This window comes from Alligator mississippiensis, chromosome 5, assembly GCF_030867095.1.
Source record: "Alligator mississippiensis isolate rAllMis1 chromosome 5, rAllMis1, whole genome shotgun sequence".
In the NCBI taxonomy this organism is placed as follows: Eukaryota; Metazoa; Chordata; order Crocodylia; family Alligatoridae; genus Alligator; species Alligator mississippiensis.
Genome location: NC_081828.1, coordinates 49,314,349 through 49,337,681, shown reverse-complemented (window position 1 = coordinate 49,337,681; position 23,333 = coordinate 49,314,349). Strand labels below are relative to the sequence as shown.

General features: G+C 45.1%; 1 protein-coding gene across 4 annotated transcripts in view; it reads left to right on the top strand.

The window, feature by feature from the left end:
• Positions 1–23,333, top strand: part of COP1 (COP1 E3 ubiquitin ligase) — a 211,830-nt gene that overhangs the window by 73,333 nt on the left and 115,164 nt on the right. For all 4 annotated transcript variants that reach the window (XM_059728328.1, XM_019500188.2, XM_059728330.1 and 1 more), the window contains exon 12: positions 14,712–14,855. In XM_059728328.1, the coding sequence (XP_059584311.1) occupies positions 14,712–14,855 (144 nt within the window). The remainder of the gene's footprint in view (positions 1–14,711; positions 14,856–23,333) is intronic.

The window sequence follows — 23,333 nt, the reverse complement described above, 5'->3', positions numbered from 1 at the left end:
CCCTGCCTAGCAGTGGCTTCTGGCCTGAGACCGTGGGGCTGCTCGTGCCTGCGCTGGAGTGGGAAAATCAGGTAAGAGTAGGGGTCAGGGAGGCAGGAGAGGACCGCGGGTGATCGCCCCAGTCCTTGGGGGTTGGGCTGGCTCCTGCTGAGTCCCATGGTCTGCCAAGGCAACTGGGAGTGAGCGTGGGTGCGCAGGAGCCAGCAACAGCTGGGATCCTTTCACTCAGATGAGTGAGCATGGGGCACGTTAAGTCAGGGCTGCATGCTCTGGTCCCCGGCTCACCACGGGTGGGAGAAAGTGAGTGGGAGCACAGGAGCGCTGGTGGGGCCCAGAGCGGGGTGGCTTCCCTCTCTCCCTGCTGGCGCAGCCCAGCCAGCCACACCACGGGCTCCTGCCACCCCACTCTGGCACTGTCCTTGGAGCACTGCTGGGCTGTAGCTGGTTCCCACTCACTCCCAGCCCAAGCCCCCTGGTACAGGCGGGGACTAGCATGCGCACTCCCAACCCCATGTGCCTTGTGCTTATCCATCTGAGTGAAAGAATCGAGCCCTGGGCCACCTGGGCAGGCACCTGCCTCCCTGGCTGTCTGGCCTGGGGCTAGGTGGCCGTGGACACTTGCATTTGGCCTGTGGCTGTGTTTGCACCCCGGCAGCTCCTGCCACTGCCAGGATACTGGGGGGCTGCTGGGGAAGGGCCTGTCCAGCCCTGGTGGCAGTGTAGGGGGTGCCCAGAGCTGCTGGGGGTGGCATGGACCGGCAGGGACAAGGCCCGGGGCCTGGGAAGCACGGGGAGGCAGCGCGGAAGTTGCATCGCGTGTCTGAGGCTTGGGGTGACAGTGGCCCAGCTGCCCCTCCCCCATGGCCAGCCCCATTGCGGGGGAAGGCCCCCCCCCGGGGCGTGTCATCCTACTGGCATCTCGCCCCCTGGCCCCAGAATGGACAGGGAGGCTGCATCAGGAGCCATAGTGGGGCTGTGGCCACTTTTCTGCTCCAGAAGTTCCTGCGGCTGTGAGGAGCCCAGGGACCCTGGGGAAGTTTCTGGCCAACTTTGGGGACAACACAGGGGGGCCGCCCGAGGCCACCACGAGCCACCAGGAACCTGGCCCAAGGTGCAAGAAGGCCGGGCAAGCTGCAGAAACTTCTGGAGGAGAAAAGTGGCTGTGGGCCTGATCTGGCTCCTAGCGTAGCCTCCCCATCTGTCCTGGGGTTGGGGGGCAAGCTGCTGGAGTGGGAGCTGCTGGCTTGCAAACACAGCCACGGGCCCGATGCAAGTCTCTGTGGCCACCTAGCCCCAGGCCAGGCTGCCAGGGAGGCAGGCACCTGCCCAGATGGCCCGGGGCCCAATCCTTTCGCGCAGGGATGGGCAGGGAGGCTCCACCAGGAGCAGGATTAGCCCCGCAAACGCTTTTGCAGTCTGGAGGCTCCTGCAGCTTCCAGAAACCCGGTGGCCCTCTGGGAAGGGCCTGGCTGGCTCGGGGGACAGTGTGGAGATGCAGGCAAGGCTGCTGGGGGTGGCACAAGTTGGTGGGGACCCGGCATGGGGCACTTATTAGCCCAGGGTGGCACCGCCAGAGTTAGATCTGATCAGCTGCACCAGCGTGCTTGGGCTCTGGGCTATTGCAGAACGGTGGTGGGTGCTGACCAGCTCGGGGGGCATGTGGGGGGGCTCCCATGCACACCTCACATACCATCAAACCCTTCCCGCAAACCCCACAACTACATCTTCTTTCACACACAATCAACGCACCCCACAAATACAATACACACCTCGCACACCTCTCCACAAACTGCATACCCCACATACTATACAGGAATCAGACTGCATTTTGAGCTATTATGCAATCACTTCTACATATAAAGCACAAACACACAAATCAGGACAAAAATATTTTTTAAAAATTGAATTAAAATTATTATTATGGGTATTTGATTTTTAGTACATAATTTGGGTTTTTTCCAGTTCTAAGATGGCAAATCCCCTTCCCTGAAGGAATACTTCCAGGGGTAAGGGGAGGGACTTACAGGGGCAAAGGTCAGAGATTAAGGGTGAGACTTCCAGTCCAAAGATGGCAACCAGGGGGCAGGCTCCTATCAAGGGGCAGGGCTACGTATGTGGCCCTCGGCAGCTTGCCAAAACTTGGTAAGCGGCTCTCCGCCCAAAATAATTGCATGCCCCTGACATAAACCCACGAAGTCCACTAAATCTCTTTTGATGCCATTTTTAAAATGGTCTATATGTTGAAAGCACTTTTTTAGAACTGACAGTGTTTCCTTATGCATGTAAGCAAAAAAAATTTTATGCCCAAGCAGGGCTGTAATTAAGCCTTAGTACATTGGGTTGGAAACCTGCTAGTTCTTAAGTTGCTTTTGAACTAGAGAAAAATAACTAGTTTGTATGGCTGTGAAAAACGTTGAAAATGTCACTACAATGTAACCAATACAGCAGTATCTTTAGTTTGAAGAGAGACTGAAATAATAGCTCAGAGTTGAGAAGCGTCTCCCTTCATATCTGTGGTATGTCAACGTAGATGACTAGTGATGATTTTTATCTCTGTGGATTTGTTTCCCTTCTGGTCATTGTGTAAAAGGAAACGAGAAAATACATTACAAAATTTAGACTCTATACAGTAATATTGTGTTTTATAGGGCTATGCGAAGCTTCTGTTGGTGATTCAGTTCAGAGGAGATGTGGCCCGATTTCGGTATCCAAATCTCCGAATCAAATCAGGGGACCAGTTAAAAGGTCCAAATTGATTTTGTAGCTCTCCAAATCTTTGGAAAAGATTTGGAGAGCTTCAGTGATTTCGGACAGTCCCTGCTGGCTGCAGCAGGGAGCTGCAGCTGGATCCAGAGTTGGTAAGTAGGGGGTGGGGAGGGGACCATGGAGGACCCCTGCCAGGCCCCATCCCATGCCTGCTCCCCCCAGCCCCAACCATGGCTGTCCCGCCTGCCCCAGCTCCCGGCGCTTTAAACAAAAGCGCTGCCTGCTGGGTGCTGCCAGGCGGGGCAGCGATCCCTGCTGCCCCCCACTGCCCTATGCTACATGGGGGGGCTCTGCCACAAGCCCCCCAACCTCCCTTGCTCTTCCTGCCTCCCCTCCCCCCATGGCTGCCCTGCCCACCCCAGCTCTGGCCCTTCAAGAAAAAAAAAAAAAAAGAAACCTTGGGACTCTCCACTTCTGCTGTGGCTTTGGGGCTTCAGGGGGCTTGTGGAAAAGCCCCCCATGCAGTGGGGGGCAGCAGGGATTGCCCTCTGCCTGACAGGAATGGTGAGTCGGGGGGGTTTTTTGGTTCTTTTCTTAAAGGGCTGGAGCTGCGGCGGGTGGGGCAGCCATGGGGGGGGGGGAGGCTCATGCAGAGCCCGCAGCACCTGGTGAGTTGGGGCTTTTTTTTTCTTTTTCCAAGTGCCAGGAGCTGGGGCGGGCGGGGGGTGAGCCTGGTATAGGTGATTTGGAGGTACGGCAGCATCCGAATCTCCGAATCAGATTTGGCCAAATCGATTTGGGTCAGTGATTTGAATCACTGAATCGAATCGCTGTCCCCTGAATTGGCCAAATCTGAAGTGAATACTAGCTGCTTTGCACAGGCCTAGTGTTTTGGTACTGTAAGTGTTTATAAGTGGGTAGGTGATTGAAGCCCCTCCCTTCCCGTCTCGCCCCCCAATTTTGATATTTGGAGCTAAAAAGTAATAGAAGAACTGGAGTTGAATGCTAAGAATGGTGATGTTTGAGCCTCACTGAAGCAGGAATCAGTTGTGCAGAGCCCCCTTGAATATCTGAAACTAAATAGCCCACATAAGCAAAGAATGGGCCCAAATTAAAGTAGGTGGAGCTCTAAGTATGCTTACATTTAATGAATTACTATGGCTGCATTTTCTCCCATTTGCCTTGGTAGCAGTGTCACTGTTTTTTGGGGTTTTCTTTCCCTCCCCGCTGTGGTATTGGTTTATGCTGGTGGCAGTGTGAAGCCAAATTACCTTGTCTCTGATTCTAGTGACTTGTGCTTCTCTCTCTCAGAATGGTTCCCCAGAGAATGCTGCTTGTGGCTCAGAGCTGCCAACAGACCCCAACAGAGGTAATCTGAATAGTAACTAGTGAAAAGAGCGTATGGAAAGGCATCTGCTTTTTGTCTGAGGTCAGGTGGAGATGAACAGAAATGATCAAATGAGAAGGGGTGGGGGAGGCATGGAATGGTATATAAAATCCAGTTACTGCAGGTGGCACTAGGGAAGGAAGATGCAGGTCGGAGCAGGCAGCTCATAATGGCAGGTGAATGAGTGTAGAGAGACCAAGGTGTTTTTTTAACAGAGCAGTTGGATAGATAGGATATTGTAATCCCATGAGATAAAAGAAATGGTCATTCATCTCCTGGAATTGTTCATTTCTGGCTGGAAAAGTCTTTTGGATTTTCTTTGGGCTTCTTTGAACTATTGCTCTGATCATGCTAGAAATTGTCATTGTAGAGACTGACTCCTAGACCCTGAACAGAGGACAAATTTGGCATTTTCTGCTAAATCCTAGTAACCTCTCTCTCTAACCTGATGGTCTCTCTGAATGAGCAAGTTTGCTTTTGGTTACATACTTCTTTTCATGACAGATTGTACCAGCTGGAAGTCTTCTTCCTCTTTTCATAGAATTATAGAACCATAGAAAAGTAGGGTTGGAAGGGACCTCAGGAGATCATCTAGTCCAGTGGACCCATTTGTAAACATCACTGGCCAGTCTCAACTCACTGCCCCCTGTTCCTAGACCCCAGCCCCCCAGTGTGTGGGGCAGGGGGGCCCAAGCAGTCCCTTGTAGACCAGAACTCTGCCAACCTTCAAGGGAAAAGCCAAGGTTTCCCATGTTTTTCTTCTTTAAAGAGAATCCATTTTTAAAGTTTGCTCACAACTCTTTCATGTATTCTTGTGACCCACTTTTTGGTCACAGCCCACAAGTTGAGAAACACTTATCTAGTCCAACCCGCTGCTCAAAGTAGGACCATCCCCAAGTAGATCATCCCAGCCAAAACTTTGTCTAGATGGGTGATAAAAAGCATCCAAGGGTGGAGTTTCCACAACCTCTTTGGGTAACCCGTTTCAGTGTTTTACTATCCTCCTAGTGAGAAAATTCTTCCTAATATCTATTATCTATTTTGTATTGTTACTTTATCTATTGGCCTAGTATTTAGAAAAATGGCAGTTTTTTTTTTTTTGCTTTAACTAATATTTTTAACAATATTATGATATTTGAAAGTTTATCTTGGATTTGTGGTGAAATGTAACAATACCGTCTTTTGTCAGACTGGTGGATTAGGATGAGGTATTTATGGATTGATGTGTTATAGACTAATTCTTTCTAAAGTATGATTTGTTGTAAAATGGGTGCAGCCTGTACTCTTATGTGCCAAAACCATTAGCTGAGAGGTTACTTGTGACAGAGCTACAAACGAGCAACCTGTGCGCACCAGTGTTTCAGATGCATGGTAAACTCGGAATTGTAATCTAAATTGTTTTTACTACCACTTGTTCAATTTGAGCTAAAGTTTAATTTTGTGTGGATTATAGGTGTCACACTGGCAGTTAATGTTGAGAAGTGGCTTCTATAAAAAGGAAAGCGATACCGTATTTTCAGCCAGTCACGATTTTAGGAAACAATCCTTTTGAGTGAAACTTTATAAGCCTTGTCTCAGTAACTTTTTGTATAACAAAATTTAGACTGAGTCAATGGAGTTTAAAATATGGTAGTTGTAATTGCATCTTTTTCCTGCATGAATTTGGCTTTGTCTTAAAAATGTGTAACTCAGTATGGCAGTGTACACTTAGTGAGTCCTAATTGCTTTGCTTTAGAATAAAAATCAATTGTAAAAAAAAAAAAATGACCTAGCAAGAAAGTCAACAGCACATGCTTACTGGTTCCACTGTTTGTTAATGTCAGTCTCAGCTGTTGAACAGTCTATTAGGGTGATCAATTTGGATTGCAACTTAAGTTCTTCCCAATGGATGGGAAGAAACTTATGTGCAATGCATGTTAATTTCCATATTCATGTAATGAAGACTTCCAGATTATCCAATCAACTGGTTTGAAAGGGCGGGATAGCATATCGGAAGTAAAAGAGAATATTTTGGTCTGTCCTCATTGGATGTTGGGAATGCTACTATGGAGGCTAATCTTTCTGAGATCAAATGATGGGACCTGGGGAGTAAGGAGGAGAGCCTACAAGGAATAGGAAAAGGGACTGATCAGCAGAGAAAGCTGTGATTTCAGTTGTAGATAAAAGGGAGAATTACCTTAAATCTGGACTGTTTGACTTCTAAGCAGCCAGGAATCAAAACAGCATGAGCTGTGGCCTTACTCTTAGATCCTTGGCCATGGACTTTCCCAGCACCCTGGGCTCTGCTGCACACTGCACCATGTCACACCACACCTCCCTGCCTCCTGAGTAGGGGCAGGAAGTAGAAGCTAGATAGGGAGGGGGAACCCAAAGACTCCCACTGCTGCCGATGCAGCTGGAGCAGTGGTGGGAACAGTGGCTGTGTAGGAACCTGGAGGCTGCAAATTTAACCCCTTGCAGGTCACTAATTGGACAGCCCTGCTTTAAGCCAAGTTAGTCTTTGCAAGGGAAATTAAAACAAATAATAAGTTTTTCAGTCATATAAAAAAATTAGGAGAGTGGGGTAGAAAATGAAGATAACCTAAGTATGACCCAAAAGGTAAACTAATATTTTACATACTTTTTCAGTAAGGACAGTGATGAATGTGGTGGCTGTAGCAGGATGGCTAGGGACTTAAGTTTATGAAAGTAGAAATTATCATAAAGTGGAAGCAAAATTTAAAGAGCAAAATCCCTTCAGAGTTGAGGGACTGAGTAATCTCTATCCTAGAATTCTGAAAGACCTAGCACATGAGATCACAGGTCTGGGAACAAGGATTTAACAAATCTATCAAATCACACAGGGACAATGCCGTATACATGGAAAATAGTACTACAAGCTCATTAGTCTGACCTCAATTGCATGTAAGGCTTTAGAATAAACAGTAGGTGGTAAATGGAAAATGTGCTAAATTGCAACGAGATTTTACTTAATGTAGATGATGCCAGACTAAATTGATGTCAGTCTTTGATATAAGAAAATTTGCACTCACTTTACACTGTACATTTTTTTTTGTTTGTTTGTTTAGATCAGGGGCTGGCAGTGTTTTCCAGTAGTGGGTCTGAATGACCAAGCTTGGGTCAAAAGTTGGCCAGCAATAGGATCCAGCCGCTGCCACTGCTGCTGTTTCCCCCCACTGCTTTTTCTCTGTTGCCTCCCTCCTGGTGACAGCATGGGTGAAGCCCCTTGTCACCTGCAGGCCGGATCCAATGGCTCCATAGGCTGAATCTGGCCTGCAGGCCATAGGTTGCCATTCCCCACTCTATCAGTAAGGCTTTTTCTCAAAAATAAGTGTGTTCATTTTTTTTTGTTTGCTGAATTAGGAGTGCGGTTCTAGAATTCTCCAAAGCATACATAAATCACAGTTAATCTGAAGAAAAGGGGAAGTCAGTGCCATTGGCCAGAAGGGGAAAGGATCAGAGGAAGAAGGGAAATGAATCAGAAAGGTTTTTCAAGCTTTAAACTTGCCCTGAGGGATAGAGTTGAGAGTGGGATTGTCCTTTTATACTATCATCCTTTTATACTATTTTATGATGTATAACAAAGGATTAGATTCCTTTCTCTCTCTAAAAAAAGGAAAACCATCTTCTGCTCCTTTTTTTATGTCAAAAAATCGGGACACCTCCGTAGAAGATTCCCTGGAAAAGTAGGGGTACAGACAGATTAGAATAATTGTATTGATATCAAAGGATACTGGTACAGTGCAGCTGTTGTATCATCACCGAACCATGCAGCTAGAAGTATAGAAAACCTGCTCCAACTTTTACCCCTACTTCATTCTGGGTTAAAGTTCGGGTGATTTCAACTCCCTTGTGTTATTACAGAATCATTCAGATGCACAGGCATGTGCATTGGCTGTTGTACTAATATATCATCTGCTATGTTTTCCCTTTTAAAGCAGCTAAAAAACATGTTTGTCCATGTTCTAAAATAGATAGCTGTAGAATTTTGTTTACATATGTATTTGTGCAGTCCCTTCCATAATACAACCCTGATCTTGTTGGCTTGCCACTATTACAGTGTAAATATTAAATAAAAACTACATTATAGTCAGGACTGAGAGATTTTGCATATTTATGCTATGGTACTTAGTTTATGAGTTGCTTCCACACTTAAGCTCTTTATATGGATTGCTAAAGGGAATAATGGGAAGAGTTGCTATGTTTCTTCTCTATACCTTAGAAGAGGCATTTCCTCTGCAATATTATCGACCCTTGCTGTGGGTGGGGGTGGGATAGAAGGAAGGGAGAGAGTTGTGATTTTAATTTTTCAACATTTTTTGGCTGGTGCATTCTAGGTAGTCTTGTCATAGAGAAAATTTCTATATGCAATTCCCATTCTTGCTTTCACTAGTTGAGTACGTCTTTCTATAATGTAGTATTTTATATTGCCCTTCTGATCAATGTACCTGTAATGCCCTCAAAATGTAAGCAGAAAAACAGTGGTAGTGCTCTTCCAGGATAACTTAACAATATATGCACCCCTGGAGGCAAGCACAAGGAACATCCTCCCTTGAACTTAAAAAATAAATTTTTTTTTTAAGGAACAGTTAATGCATCTGAGCTAGATCTTCAACAATTCTTAATTAACAAGACTCCTAATGGACTATTTGATCCTTTCTTCTGATGATGAACAATTAATGATCTTCCAAAATAAAACCCATCTGGAAAATATACCTGGAAGGAACTTTTGAAAAGAAAGTCATGATTTAGGAGCTGGAGAATATCATTACATCGCTAGCTGGTGCTTTTAGAACAATTCCATATTTTCTTGGAAAGCAGGAATATTTCAAACTTGCCCATGCACTACTCTTGCTTTTCTGTTTCTGTTCTCTTCCCTGCCAAATTTAGGCTGATTAATTAAAACCATTCTATGTGGTAAGCTTTTTGGGGGGTTTTCTTTGCTTTTTTTAAATTTAGGCTATAAGCCAGAGGTGAACAAAATACAGCTGACCCCAGCCCTGTGGTATGGGTGGGGAGGTGCAGATTGTCCCCATCTGGAGTGGACCAAATCCAGACCAGCTGGAACTCGTGCACAGCTCTGACCCCAGCCCTCCCCACACCTGCTTTGTACTTGCCAGCCAATGCTGAGCAACAGCAGCAGCCAGGCAGAAGCTGCTGCTAGGTACAGGGGAAAACTAGCTGCCTTTCCTTTTCTGCTGCCAGGCCCTTCTGCTGCAGCCACCTGGAGCCTGTGCCTGGGCTGTCCTGTGGCTCCTCTCCACTGCCACTGCTGCCCTACTGGGTAGCCTGGAGGTGGTGGTGATGGCAGCAGAGAGGAGCTGCAGGGCAGCCCAGGCATGGGCTCCAGGGAGCTGCATCAAGAAGGACTCAACAGCGGCAAGAGGGAGGCGACCGTTTTTCCCTAGCAGCAGCTTCCGCCCAGCTGCTACCAGTGCTCAGTGTGGTCATGTGGCCAGGAGCAGGCACGAGCTGGGGTCAGGGCTGTGTGCATAGGTTCCGGCTGGTTTGGAGCTGGTCCACTTTGGCCAGAGTGAGTCCGGCATAGATGCGGGGCAGGCCAGAGTTAGGGTGGGGCTGTGTGCTCAGCTGCTGCTGGATGCTGGTGGCAGTGTTGGGGAGGAGCCACAGGGTGTGCAGGCTCCAGGCTTGCAATAGTTGCGGGGAGGGAGGGGGTGCTGACTGGCCCATGTCACCTCCCCAGAACTGCCTATGTGGCCCAACAGCCCAAATAATCGCCTGCCCCTGCTATAAGCTGTCAAATGAGCAGTATAAAATGAGCTGTCAAAGTGAACAGTTGGAATATCTGTTCAAGAGATTCTTCTCCCTTCTGCCATCTTTCTTGTCACCAAGGAACTAATCTTTGCTATGGCCTCTCATAGATAAACTTTTCTTTCTTTTCTGTTGTGAGCTAGTGATTATGTGCAGCTTTCCTCATGCTGAATACAACCATTCAAAAGTAGCCATTGTTTCTGGATTATTAGACTTATTAGAATTGAGTTTGATTAGTTCAGCATAACACTGTCTCTACACTCTGCACAAAATGGTAGTCTTGAAGAGCTTGATGATTGAATGAGCATAGAGACTAAACTACTTTCTCATTGTTGGGGACAGCTGCTTCAAATTTAGGGTTCAGGTTAATTTTTTAGAGTGTAAGAAAGAAACGCCCCCCTTGTGCTTGTTTTGATGAGCTAGCAGATGTCAGCCTCCAGACCTGTCAGACAAGCACCTTTCACTAGCATTAAATTAGCTTAAAATACAGTTATCAAAAACCCACCATCTTTTAGCATTTAAATAAGATGCAAGAGGCTGTACAACAGTGTTGATTAATGCATTTCTCGGGTATGTTGGTAGCACTCTGCCTTGTGCTGTACAACACACCCGAGGTAAGCATTAATCAGTTGTATTGCATAGTCTGGTGTCTCACTGCTTAATCACTTGACTGATGGGCTTTTTGACAAACAGTATAGACTGTCCCTACTGTTAGATTGCATGTTTCAATTTTTTGAATGAATAATTTGTTTCAACTGTAGAAATATGCATTTCATTTTTGGAACAAAAATGCTGTATTCATCTCAAAAGTTTAATCCCATTTAGTTCCACACTTGAATTATTCCTGTAAATTTTCCTGTACATAAACGATGTATGAGACAATTTAGAACAAACCAAAAAAAAACCCACCCCAACTTCAAACAAGAATTGAAAGGATAGTTGAAAGCTAGTTGGGTGTACTTGAATTTTGCTTGACACCAGCTACATTTTAGAAGGTTTTACTTTGTCCATTACATTAGAGCCCAAAGGAACTTTTTTTTTAAACCACACAACCACAAATTACTGTTGCTTACATGTTTTCTGGTGTTTGTTACTGTCAACTATGTATAGTAAAAAGCATGGAAATAATTGTCAGGATGCCAGTACACTGTGTCATAGTATTAGTTAGTGGGGGAAATGGAGCTTTGCAGATTCTGTGAGGGGTTATTTTACTTAATAGTAAATAATCAGCTTGATTGGAATGCTTAGCTTGTGCCCGATATTATATTTTTCTTTGAATCTTTCAATTTGGTTCAGATTAAGAGTATAGTAACTAGATGGCTACTGTATATGCTCTGGACAGAGAATCCTGGGCAAGATGTACAATACTCCATTTATATGAAGCTTTGAAAATGATAGGAGCCAGCCAATTTCATGGCTGCTATTTTCCTTCATTTCAAAAGCTTCTGACGGCATCCCCCAAAACTATGAGCTTTGAAAATGAAGTGACCAGTTTGGGGGTTACTAATACCATGGCACTGACAGCGCTTTGCACTTTAACAAGCATTGCTTACATCAGGTTCAGCAAGTGCATACATTGGGTGAGTGTATACCCTCTTTTTAGTTCTGGAGCTATTAAATTAAACACAATATGTCATATTTGCTTTAATAAAAGAGATGGGTATAATTTTTTTTACCTCCCTCCCAGCAAATGCACATCTGTACAGGTGCTGTTTTATTCTGTATCAATCTCTCTGCAATGTCTTTTGATGTTGTATGAAGGTCACAGGCCTGAGAACCAATTTTATTGGCTGGTGTTCACACTCTTAATTTAACTTTTACAGAGGTATTGAAATCCTGATTTATTATGGACAAGGTATGTCTTCAAGAAAGAAGAAATGTATAGGTTGGGCGGTAAGGCTAGTCAAAGCTTGTACAGCTAACAGTAACAAAACCTCCTCAGGTAAGACAGGATTTTCAGTTCTAATAACCTGGCTCTTTACCAGACAGTAATATTTCCCCTTCAGCAGTAGAAGGTTGAGGGTATAAATTGAATCCAAGTAGATGAATAGCTACCATCAGTTTAGTTGTGCCGTACTAGAATCCACAGGGCAGCAAATGGTAGCTGAGACAGCAGTTCAATTAAGATTGTGATACAAATAAATCCATTGCGTTCCTATGTGGGCTCTTGATTGGAAAATCTTTTCTTGAGGCAGAGTGAATTGACAAGGCAGTACAGTACTGAATAGCTCTGTCATGCTGTTATGCAAAAGGCAGTTTGGCTTGTATACTTACAGATTGGTTTTATCTGAGCAGTCACCTCTCTTTCCTATATTTTACATGAAGCTGGACCATATTTGCTAATTTGCTAATTGGTCACTAATTTTTCTTCTGAAAGTGCTATTCTTTCCCAGCACTTTCAGGGCTGGCAAAACAGTTTTATACGTCTCTGGTGCACTGAGGAATATCGCCGTGCTGGAATCGTTGCTTTGGCCCGACTTTCTGCGGCTTCTCGCAGCTGTGGCCAGGCACCATGTTATGCTTCCTTAGCTGTTTCACAGGATTTCTCCCACTCCCTCCCCCTTTGCTCATCTGCTCAGGTGTGTAAGGTGAGGGAAGGTGTTCTTTTGGGTTTTGGGACATCTGGGTTTGAAGGTTCCTTCTGATGGGGAAGGTTCAGGGGCTGCAATTTGATCTTTCCACCAATGTAAGTGGCTGATCAGACTGTTTCAAAAAAAACCCCCAACTTTATTTTAGAGCAGCAGTTCCCAATCTGTGGTATTCAGACAACCTGTCAGTGGTTTGCATTAACAGATTTGTTAGAATTACTTTATATGACAAAAATTTGCTGCTGGTACTTAAGGTTGAACTGAAAAATTTGTTTGTGGTACATAAAGTTGTAGCGTTTTAAATTGGTGGTGCACGATCTGTCAGTTTGGGAACTGCTGTTTTAGTCTTTCAGTAGCAGTAGGAGAAAACAAAAACACTTTGGCAATAGTTTTCCTACTCTACAGAAGTTGATAGAACAAATTAGGGGTGAGTGTAAACGTAAGACTACAATTTCCTGAAATTCAATTTGGATAGAATTTTCCATGTTAGGCTTTTATAGCTTTATAGCACTTTAAGTAAACTAGCAGTGCCACATGTCATTCTGAATCTATATGCTGAGTTCCTAGGGTCTCTGCTGCTTAGCATTCTGTTAGATAGAAGTGTTTTTAAAATTAATAATTTGTCACTTTCACCTGTGGGTAGTAAGAAGCTATCAGGATTTTGAATGTTGGTTTCCCTTGCTTTGGAACATCTAGTTATGTTCCTATTTTTAGACGGCCAAGTTAGATAATGTTGCATGTCAGCAGACAATTGTGTGTATAGTTTAAAAAAATTGGTGGTATCATAATTACAAGGATTAAAACATTCTCTTACTGTTAATATTAAAGAAATCTAAGTCTTTTTAGGGGAGGGAGCGTTCAATCTATCCATTATATTGACTAAAATAATCTAAATATGAAAAGAGGTGTAAATCGATTTAGTGCTTTCTAAATTGGATGAAAAGCCTCTGCTCACCATGTTTTCAAATTGCACTGTAGTGAAAACTGACCACTGTGTAACTAGTTTTATATGCTGCCACCTGCAACCCTGTATGTATTCTTAAAGTTGACAGTTACTTCACTTGCTGTTTGGAAAACAATAACCAGCAGCACAGCTGGACTGAAGTTATGCCCTGGGGAGAAAGGTCCGAAGTGAGGCCTCTGTAGCAGAAGTATATCGACATCAGTCATTAGAGATGTTATCCCCAGTCATATCATGAGAGACTGTGGGATGGAAAAGAGAGGAGAGCCCTTCATTTTAGTCATACCAGTTTCTAAGAAGTTGAACTCTGGTAGGAATCCCTGCATCTTCTCTCTGCCCAGAGCTTTGGATTGGTGGCTGCTAAGGTTCTCATTGAGGCACTCTCTGGACTGTAGTTTCAGTTCTCTGACTGTTAGGCCTTAAAAATTTATCAGACACCTCAGTACATCAACCTGATAATGATATCTATCGCTTATAACTCTTCCTTGCCTTCTTCCCCTCAGATGTTTGGTGCCTGAGGGTTTTCTGGTTTAAGGTTTAACTTCATTATTAAGTGATTGCTTTTGCTTCCAGCTTCATTGATACCAATTATAAACATGCCATGCAGTTCAAGGCAGAAAATGACTCTCTTCCGAATAGCAGCCCTAGATAAAAGGTCTGTTGTATGTCATTTTTAAAGTTTGGATAACATACATTTCAGTCCCGTGTTGTTCAGGGAATTTGGAGGTTTTTTGCTGCAAGTACTAGTTTGCTCTGCATTAATACTTGGCACCGGGAACTCCAAAGTGCCATGCTAAAGGGGCCAAGGGGTGGAAAAGAGTCCCACTGTAAAAGAAATCAATCAGCATTCATCTTGTTGCATGTTATTCATAGACAACACAGTCAAACCTTATTCACCACCTTCCCTGTGTGAGCTGTCAGCTTTGACATTTGGGTACATCATAATGGAGAAGGTAGAGTTGATGTGAAAAACATTTAAAGTGTCTGAACAAAGGTATCATCTGGAGGAGGAATATTGTGTTGCCACAAAATGTCCATTTTCAGTAAAATTGACTGAGTGGGCTTACATCCAGTCAGCTCTTGAGGCCATTATGCCTAGGAACAAGAGATCCATGCTGTTTGAATTATTTGAAGCAACTGGCTTGTCCAGACACAATGTTTGTTTTTATCTAACTGTTCATTTTAGAGGAGTTCAAATCGCCAGGTGCCAAACCTTGAGTCCTTTCAGGTAGCAAAATGTCTTGTTGGTATGTGCATGCATTTTACATCGCTCTCAATCTCTCTCTCTGCTTCTCAGTATTGAATTTGACCGGGACTGTGACTATTTTGCCATTGCTGGGGTGACGAAGAAGATTAAAGTCTACGAGTATGGCACAGTCATTCAGGATGCAGTGGACATTCATTACCCTGAGAATGAAATGACCTGTAATTCCAAAATCAGGTATGTATCACTTTTGCTTCAGGTCCCAGTATTCTGTGCACTCCATTAGTGCCTCTTCCATGCAGTAAACAAAGGCTTGCTTCCTTTCATCTCTTGTTGGAGTGTGCTGGTGAAAGGAGAATGGGAAATGTAAACAGTTTTACACTGGAACTTTTTTTGTACTCTAAGTGGGTGGTTCAGGCACTGTATTGGTTCATGGTAGACACATCTAAGATAATGTCAGGCCCTCGTACCCAGACACTGTATTTAGAAGTATTGAAAGATTAATTGCTGCAACTGGTTACAAAAAAAAAAGAGAGAGAGGGGAGTATGACATTGACTATCTTGCTGTTCCTGGGACAGTTGCAGTCAGTCAAAAAGCAAAATTTATAAGAACCTCTGGCAGGTCTTCTGCAGGGGCAGGAATAGATCAGGGGCTGAGAGAATATAACTAAAAGAAAGGAACTCAAGGGGCTGTTTGAATTGAGAGAGAGACTTAATTAAGATTTTTAACAGCAGACATCACTCTAGTTCCCAAGGGCTGACAAGGATGAACACCATTTGTTTAGAAACTTGAACCCAGCTTTTTATCCATCTACCTATTTCACATGAGGAAGTGCAGGTGATAGTGTGGTATCAGAGAGATATTTGTACTTTAGGTGGCTACTGGAAAGGTACTGAAGGAGGTGCTAGTTACAGTATTTCTTCATCATGACAAATTGTGTTGGTTCCTTGGAAGCTGTGACTTGTTGCTTCTACAGGTGCTGAAACTATTTGTTCCTGTAGATACTTATTATAGTTGATATGCACAATGATTTTGTTAATTATCCATTTAAAGTTTTGTTTTGTTTTTGTTGGGTTTTTTTCCTCAGCTGAAAAAGAGAACTCTCTCTTCCCTCCAAAAGATGGGAGAAAGAAGTTTTCTTTGCTTCAGTAAACTTAGACACACTGAGATTAAGTGACTTGCCTATGGTCCCTGGATTTGAGAAAGCTAGGCATTGAATCTGCATCTTTCAGAATTAATTCAGTTCTTAACAGTGAAAGAACAATAATTGTTCCTTCACTCCAAAGCTTATCTAGCCCACCGACCACTACCCTATGCTCCTTATCCATGTGGGCATGAATGACATGGCTTGGAACAATCCTGGCTGTGTCATGAGTGGCAATGGGGCTTAGGGGGTTGGGAGTGCAGGTGGTCTCTTCCTTGATCTTCTTGGTTTCAGGTCATGGACTGAGGAGGGAGAAGAGGATTGAGGTAGTCAGCTGAAGACTGTGGCACTGATGTTATTGTGAAGGCTTTGGCTTCCATGATCACAGTCCGCTCTTTGGTGAGAGAGGCAGTGGTCTGCTGGGAAGAAATGACTTCCACCTCACTTCACTGTGGAGGAAGCTTGTCTCAGAGTGGCTGACTTGCTCAACCAGGCTTTAAAGTAAGCCTGCTGGGGAATGGGGGGCGGGGACTACCACCAAAGCAAGCCCACTGGGCAACTTCTGCAAAACCAGCATGTTAAGGCACTCGAGGGAATCCACCCCTACCCCAGCCTTGGAATGATATCCTCCTGGTAGTGCAAGGAACAGTAGGGCTTTCAGTGGGACACTTATGTGCCTGTACACCAATGCCAGGGGCTTGGGGAACAAACAGGCAGAGCTGGTCCTCCTGCTAAACAAGAATGACTACGATCTCATAGGGATAACAGAGAATTGGTGGGACTCCACCTATGACTGGGCTGCAGGTATAGATGGCTATACCCTGTAAAGGAGAGATGCGGGGGAAAAAGGGGCGCGGGTGTAGCACTCTATGTTCAGGAAAGCTACATGTCCCTGCAAGCTGACATTGGCACTCAGGTAGGACAACTGGAGACCCTCTGGGTTAAAATACGTGGAGAACGTGGCACAGGGGACACAATGGGAAGAGTCTACTACAGACCTCCTAATCAGAAACAAGAGCTTGACCAGAAATTCGTCAAGGAACTGGCTGAGTCTGTACACTCTTGGTGCCTGATTGTCATGGGAGACTTCCAACTACCCAGGCATCTCATGGGAAGATCACTTGACCAAATCGGAACGGTTGCAAAGCTTCCTCACGTGTGGATGAGGTCTATGCGACTCAAGAAGTCTGTGCACCGACAAGAGGTAAAGCACTGCTTGACCTGGTACTAGCAAAGGGGGATGATCTAGTCAGTGACCTAATAATCAAAGGGAAGCTGGGAGACGGTGACCACGAGCTGATCACTTTCACTGTCTACCGCAAAGCTGGCAAGTCAGTCAGCAATGCAGAAGTCCTTAACTTTAGGAAAGCTGACTTTGATAAGCTCAGGAGGCTTGTTGAGGCCCTAGGGGACCATGGCTTGACAGGGAAAGGAGTTCAGGATGAATGGTTGCTCCTCAAGGGAGCAATCTTGAAAGCACAAGTGATGTCCATCCCATCTTGGAGGAAAGGTAGCAAAAGGGCACAGCAACTCCCTTGGCTCTGCAGGGAAATTGTGGACCTCCTGCCTCTTAAAAGAGAGACCTATAAAGGATGGAAGACACGAAGGAGGAGTATTCTGTACTGGTCCGGACCTGTAGGGAGCAAACCAGGAAAGCCAAGGTTGCAACCGAACTCCAACTGGCTATGCGTATCAAGGACAATAAAAAGTCCTTTTTCAGATATGTGGGGAATTGGAAGAAAAGCAAGGGTAACATTGGAACCCTGCTAAACCAAATGGGACAACTGACAACCGATGCCCAGGAAAAAGCCAACCTGCATAATGGGTATTTTGCATCGCTTTTTCACCAGCCCGAAGGGACTGCCCTGGTGTGGAATGGCCAGGGTGAGGGTGAATTTATACCCTACATCGCTGTAGACCATGTAAAGGAACACCTTGAGAGGCTGGACACCTTCAAGTCAGCTGCCCCAGACAGTTTGCACCCCAGGGTACTTAAGGAGCCTACAGGCATCATAGTTCAGCCACTGGCATGGATCTTTGAGAACTCGTGGCACTCAGGTGAAGTGCCTAAAGATTGGAAGAAGGCCAATGTGGTGCTTATCTTCAAGAAAGGGAGCAAAGTAGATTTGGATAACTACAGGCCTATCAGCCTGACCTCTATCCCTAGGAAGATCTTGGAAAAAATTATTAAAGGGACCATTCTTGACAAACTGGCTGATGGCAACATCATGAGGGACAGCCACCATGGGTTCGTTGCAGGTAGGTTTTGCCTGACTAATCTCATCTCCTTCCATGACCAGGTGACATATCACCTGGTCAAGGGAGAAGAGATTGACATCATATATCTTGATTTTAAAAAAAACTTTTGATCTAGTGTCCCATGATCATCTCATGGAAAAATTGGACAACTGTGGCCTTGGCTACATCACAGTCCAATGGCTGGGGAATTGGCTCCGAGGTCAGACCCAGAGAGTGGTAATCGATGAAAGTAAATCATCATGGTGTTCCATGACCAGTGGGGTCCCCTAAGGCTCCATCTTTGGACCTATACTCTTTACCATCTTTATTAATGATGTCAGCATTGGTGTCAGAAGCAGACTGGCCAAGTTTGCCAATGACACCAAACTTTGGGGTAAAGCATCCACACCTGAGGATAGGGTGGTGTTCCAGGCCAGCCTTGAGAGGCTCAGAAAATGAGCAGGTAAAAACCTGATGACATTCAATACAGAAAAATGTAAGGTACTCCACCTTGGGGGGTGGGGGCGTGGAGTAGGGGTGGAACCAGTGTTAGGCATCACGCTTATAGGCTCGGCAGTGCTACGCTTGTTAGCACCCCAGCCGAAAGGGGCGTGGGGGTCATGATTGACCACAAGATGAGCATGAGCCACCAATGCGATATCACAGCTAATAAAGCGAACAAAACTCTGGCTTGGATCCATAGATGCTTCTCAAGCAAATCTCAGGATGTCATCCTCCTGCTATACTTGGCCCTGCTGAGGCCACAGCTGGAATACTGCATCCAATTCTGGGCTCCACAATTTTAAAAGGATGTGGAAAAGCTTGAGAGACCAGAGGAGAGCCATGCCACCTGCATGATCAGAGGGCAAGAGAACAGGCCTTATAATGAGAGGCTGAGAGCCATGGGACTCTTCAGCCTGCAGAAGTGCAGGCTTAGGGTTGACTTAGTGGCTGCCTAAGTATGCAAGGGAGGGTGTACATCAGGATCTGGGGGAATGTCTGTTCACCAGAGCGCCCCAAGTGATGACAAGGTCAAATGGTTACAAACTCCTCCAAGACCGTTTTAGGCTGGACATAAGGAAAAACTTCTTTACTGTCTGAGTCCTCAAGTCCTGGAATAGGCTGCCTCCAGAGGTGGTGCAAGCATCTACTCTGGACTCTTTTTAAGAAACATTTGGATGCCTATCTTGCTGGGATCCTTCGACCCTTGCTGACTTCCTGTCCCTGGGGCAGGGGGCTGGACTCAATGATCTTCTGAGGTCTCTTCCAGTCCTAATGTCTATGAAATCCTTGTTCTTTTATACTGTGTACTTGAAAATGAAAAGGTATAGAATTAGCCCAAAAGTTTCTTACACAAAATACATATCTTCATGTTGCACATCACATTGCACATATGAACAGATATGATCTTCTGGGGAAGAGTCAGCATGGTTTTTGTAAGGGGAAATCCTACCTCACCGATCTACTGGAGTTCTTTGAGGGTGTTAACAAGCACATGGATGAGGGGGTTCCAGTTGACGTAATATATTTGGACTTTCAAAAAGGCCTCTCACCAAGGGTTTAAAAAAAAAAAAAAAAAAAAAAGACTTGCCGTGGGATTGGAGGAAAGGTTTTTTGTGGATTGAGAGCTGATCAAAAGATGTGAAACAGAGGGTAGGGATAAATGGTCACATATCAGGAGGGAGTTCAAAAGTGGGGTCCCACAGGGATCTATGAGAGCCCAGGAGGGAGCAGCACTGGACCCCAGGGCCTGACCCTAGTGAATGGAGGGGGGGATGCTGGGCTCCAGGGCTTGATTCCAGTGAGCAGGGCTGGGAAGAGGTGATGCTGGGCCCTAGGGTCTCATCCTTGGGGGCGTGGGCCAGCCAAGGCCCAGTGGGGCCTGTTCCTGGTGTACAGTGCTCAGTGCTGTACATGGATCAATCTTGTGTCACTCACCTGGCCTGCAGGACCAAAAGTTTGAGTACCACTGTGTGTATATAGAGGTGACTGCATAATAGCTCAAAATGAAGTCTTACTCTTGTATATTGCGGGGGGGGGGGGGTGTGGAGGGGTATGGGGGTATGTGCTGGTGTGCATGGGTAAGAGGGACTTGTGGGGGAGGTGTTTCTGGGGATGTGTGTATGGGTAGGTATGGGGCTTGGGTGTGTGGAGGGGGAGGGTGGCTGGGGGTATGTGTGGTGAGGTGTGTGCGGGTAGTAGTGAGAAGGGCTCCCCCCAGAGGCCCGTGAGTGTTGGGCAGGGGTGCATGTGAGGATGGGTGTGGGGAGGGTTGGTGTTTTGTAGGATGTGTGATTTGTGTGGGGGAGGGGGAAGAGTGTGGTTGTGGGGTTTGTGGAGGAGGGTTTGTGGGTATGGTGGGGTTTGCATGGGAGCTGCCATGCACAGCCCCCAGAATCAGTCAGCACCTGCCCCCATCCCACAACAGCCCAAAGCCTGTGCACCCTATGGGGCCTCCCCACCCCTGCCAGCAGCATGCAGCCCTAGTGTGCCCCGTGCCCACTCCAGACTGACCCTGGCAGGAGCAGATCAGCCAGACATGTGCACAGCCATGACCTGGCCCCTGCTGCTCCACACCACCCACCCGTAGCGCGTCCTGCTGCCCCCTAGGCACACAGAGGGGCTGGGGTGGTTCTGTGCTGGACTCCCTTTCTAGGCAGCTGCTAGCCTCAGCCCTGTACTACTGTTGGGGACCTGCGCGTAGCCCTGACCTGCCCTGCACCTGCTGCAGACTCACCTGCTCACGCTGAACAGCTGCTGGTGAGGCAGAAGTGTGTTCTGCAAGGGGGAAAAGCACTCCCTCCCCCTCAGCGCTGCCTGCAGCAGCCCTGCGGAGCCCATGCTGGGCTGCCCTGTGTTGTCACCACTGCCTTGAGGCTGCCCTCTGGGGCAATGCAGAGGAACCTGAGGGTAGTTCAGCATGGGCTCCATGGGGATGCTGCAGGAAGCGCTGGGCAGCACTGAGGGGGAGAGCCACTTTTCCCCCACGCAGAGTACACTTCTGCCCCGCTGGCGCTGCTTATTTTTGGGTTTATCTTCAATGCCATCTAGCCTTTTTACAAATGTGAAAGATGACATTCTTTCTAATCAAAAGAGTTTGTAGACTAAAATGATGTATTAGATACAAAATAGGGAAAGGAATAACAACATACTAGTAAATTATTTAAGAGTGGGATTTGAAACCATCCCAGTAATTCTTTTTTTTATTGTCTCTCTATTATGATCTTTTCAAAGGAGATCAATAAAACCAGTCTGTTGAACAATCAATATTGATAGGCTTCAAAACTATAATGCGGTTTATATTTTAACATGCACCTCTCTTTTAAAGGTTTGGTGGTTAGTTGTTTTCTTCCAAGAATGAAATCAATGGTTTCTTCCTTCTTTTTCCCCTGGGTAGAGTGGTAGGTATATAAATATAAACAAATGTGGGTAGGCAGTATATTTCTAAGTGATGAATAAGGGATTATAGCCAGTGGGAACTATATGGATCTGTTTCTTTTCAAAATTTAAAATGTTGGGATATTTGTAAAGACACAGCTGTTTTATGTGGCCAGGGCTTAGTTAGCTGAACATCTCTTGAAACAGTTTTAGTGATGTATATTGTGTCAACTTTGTATATGAGGCAAGACATCTTTCACAGCTTCAAGACTACTTCTTGCTTTTCTTCATATATTTATCTGTGTGTATATACATGCAGAGATGTATCAAAGTAAATTTTAAAATACTGTCCTTTCCCGTTCTGTGAACCTTTAAGTGCGGGAGGACAAGGACTTTGTTTCATTTCCTTGTTCTGTATTTCCTCCTACCTTACAACAAATATAATTATCCACTGGCACCTCCTTCCCCCATCATCTTCCTCTCTAATGTGTGGGAGATATTCGTTTTGACAAGTGCTGTCCATCACTTGGACATCAGTCCAAATACACTTCTTCTGTACCCATTAACTGATGCCATCAGTCAGAATATTTCTGTGACTCACTGGTGCACTCCAGAACACTAACAAGTTGCTATTCTAAAAATGTTTGGCTTAATGAAGCAGTTGTATAATCAAGACCCTCCTTCTCTTATTCAGTAATGTATTACCCAAAAACGTAGCCATATTTTAATAAGAATCTAAATGAATAGAACTTGCTTTATGGTTAGATCTGATTCAGTGAAAATCTATGTAGTTAGTGGATATGCAGCTTCTCTGAAGTGATGTTTTGATTGGCCACTTGAGCCTTTTTAGATGTCAGAGCCATATGCAATCTTAGTGGTTTGTGGTATAAAAATCTCTCTGCCTATTTTCTTGAAAAATTCTCCCTAAAATCTTACCCAGAGGATGAGAATATTTACTTCCAGCAGCCCTAGGGTGGCACAGTATATTTTCAACTATTTTATCCCATTCTAGGTAGTATATTTTATAGTGGAACGATACTATTGCAGAATTATTTGTTTTTTATTTTCTAATTACTTGTAAAAACCTTCTTTTTTTTTTTTTAAATTGAGCCATGCTCTGGTGGCACCATGGTAAACACATTGCAACCTCACAGATAGTTGAAGACAGTTGGGTATTAACTTTATACATCTTAGTGCATCCCAGTGTCTACCACTAGCATATTGGTACACATTCTGAAGAGACCTATTTGTTTAGTAGAGTGAGTACCTAAATAATCTAATTGGTTGTAATGTGTAGCTTGTGATTCCAGTGATGCTCTTATAGTGATCCATAAATAGATGGGTTTTGTGTGAAGGTTGCCCAGTAAGAGGAGACTGGACAATCTCCACTCCTTTTTCATGGAACATGGGACCTGCACAACAATAGTTAAGGCTTTCCAAGTTCAACATTATAGGGAATTTACCCTAAAATGACCCAGTTAACCTTGTTCAAAATGATGACAAAAAAAAATCATTAGTTGTCACATTTGTGACAGCTTTCTGAGCAGTGGTTCTGATAGGCATTTATGAGAGCAGGCAGGTGACAGCATGTGTGAGGATTTGTCTCTGGCCAAGAGCAAGTTGGCTGCCCTAGAGCAGCTGTGAAAAGGGGAGCCCTTGCCCAGCATTGGACTGGCACCATCCCAACCCTATTCTGTTGAGTGCCAGCTGGGCACTTGCTGAAAGAGTCTGTCTTCACACTAAGAGCAATTCATTGGAGGCCTTTTTGGAGCAAAGTCCTTATACCAGCTGTATCTTTCTCTTTCTCTGCTTTTTCCTCCCCTGATTCCCACCTGCTTCCTAAACGCATTCTTTCCTCTTCTTTTGGATTTTCTTATCTTATTTTTTTAAGAATGGGGAGAAAATTAGCATGTGATTTTTTTTTTTAAACTTATTTTTAATTATTTTTTTGTCA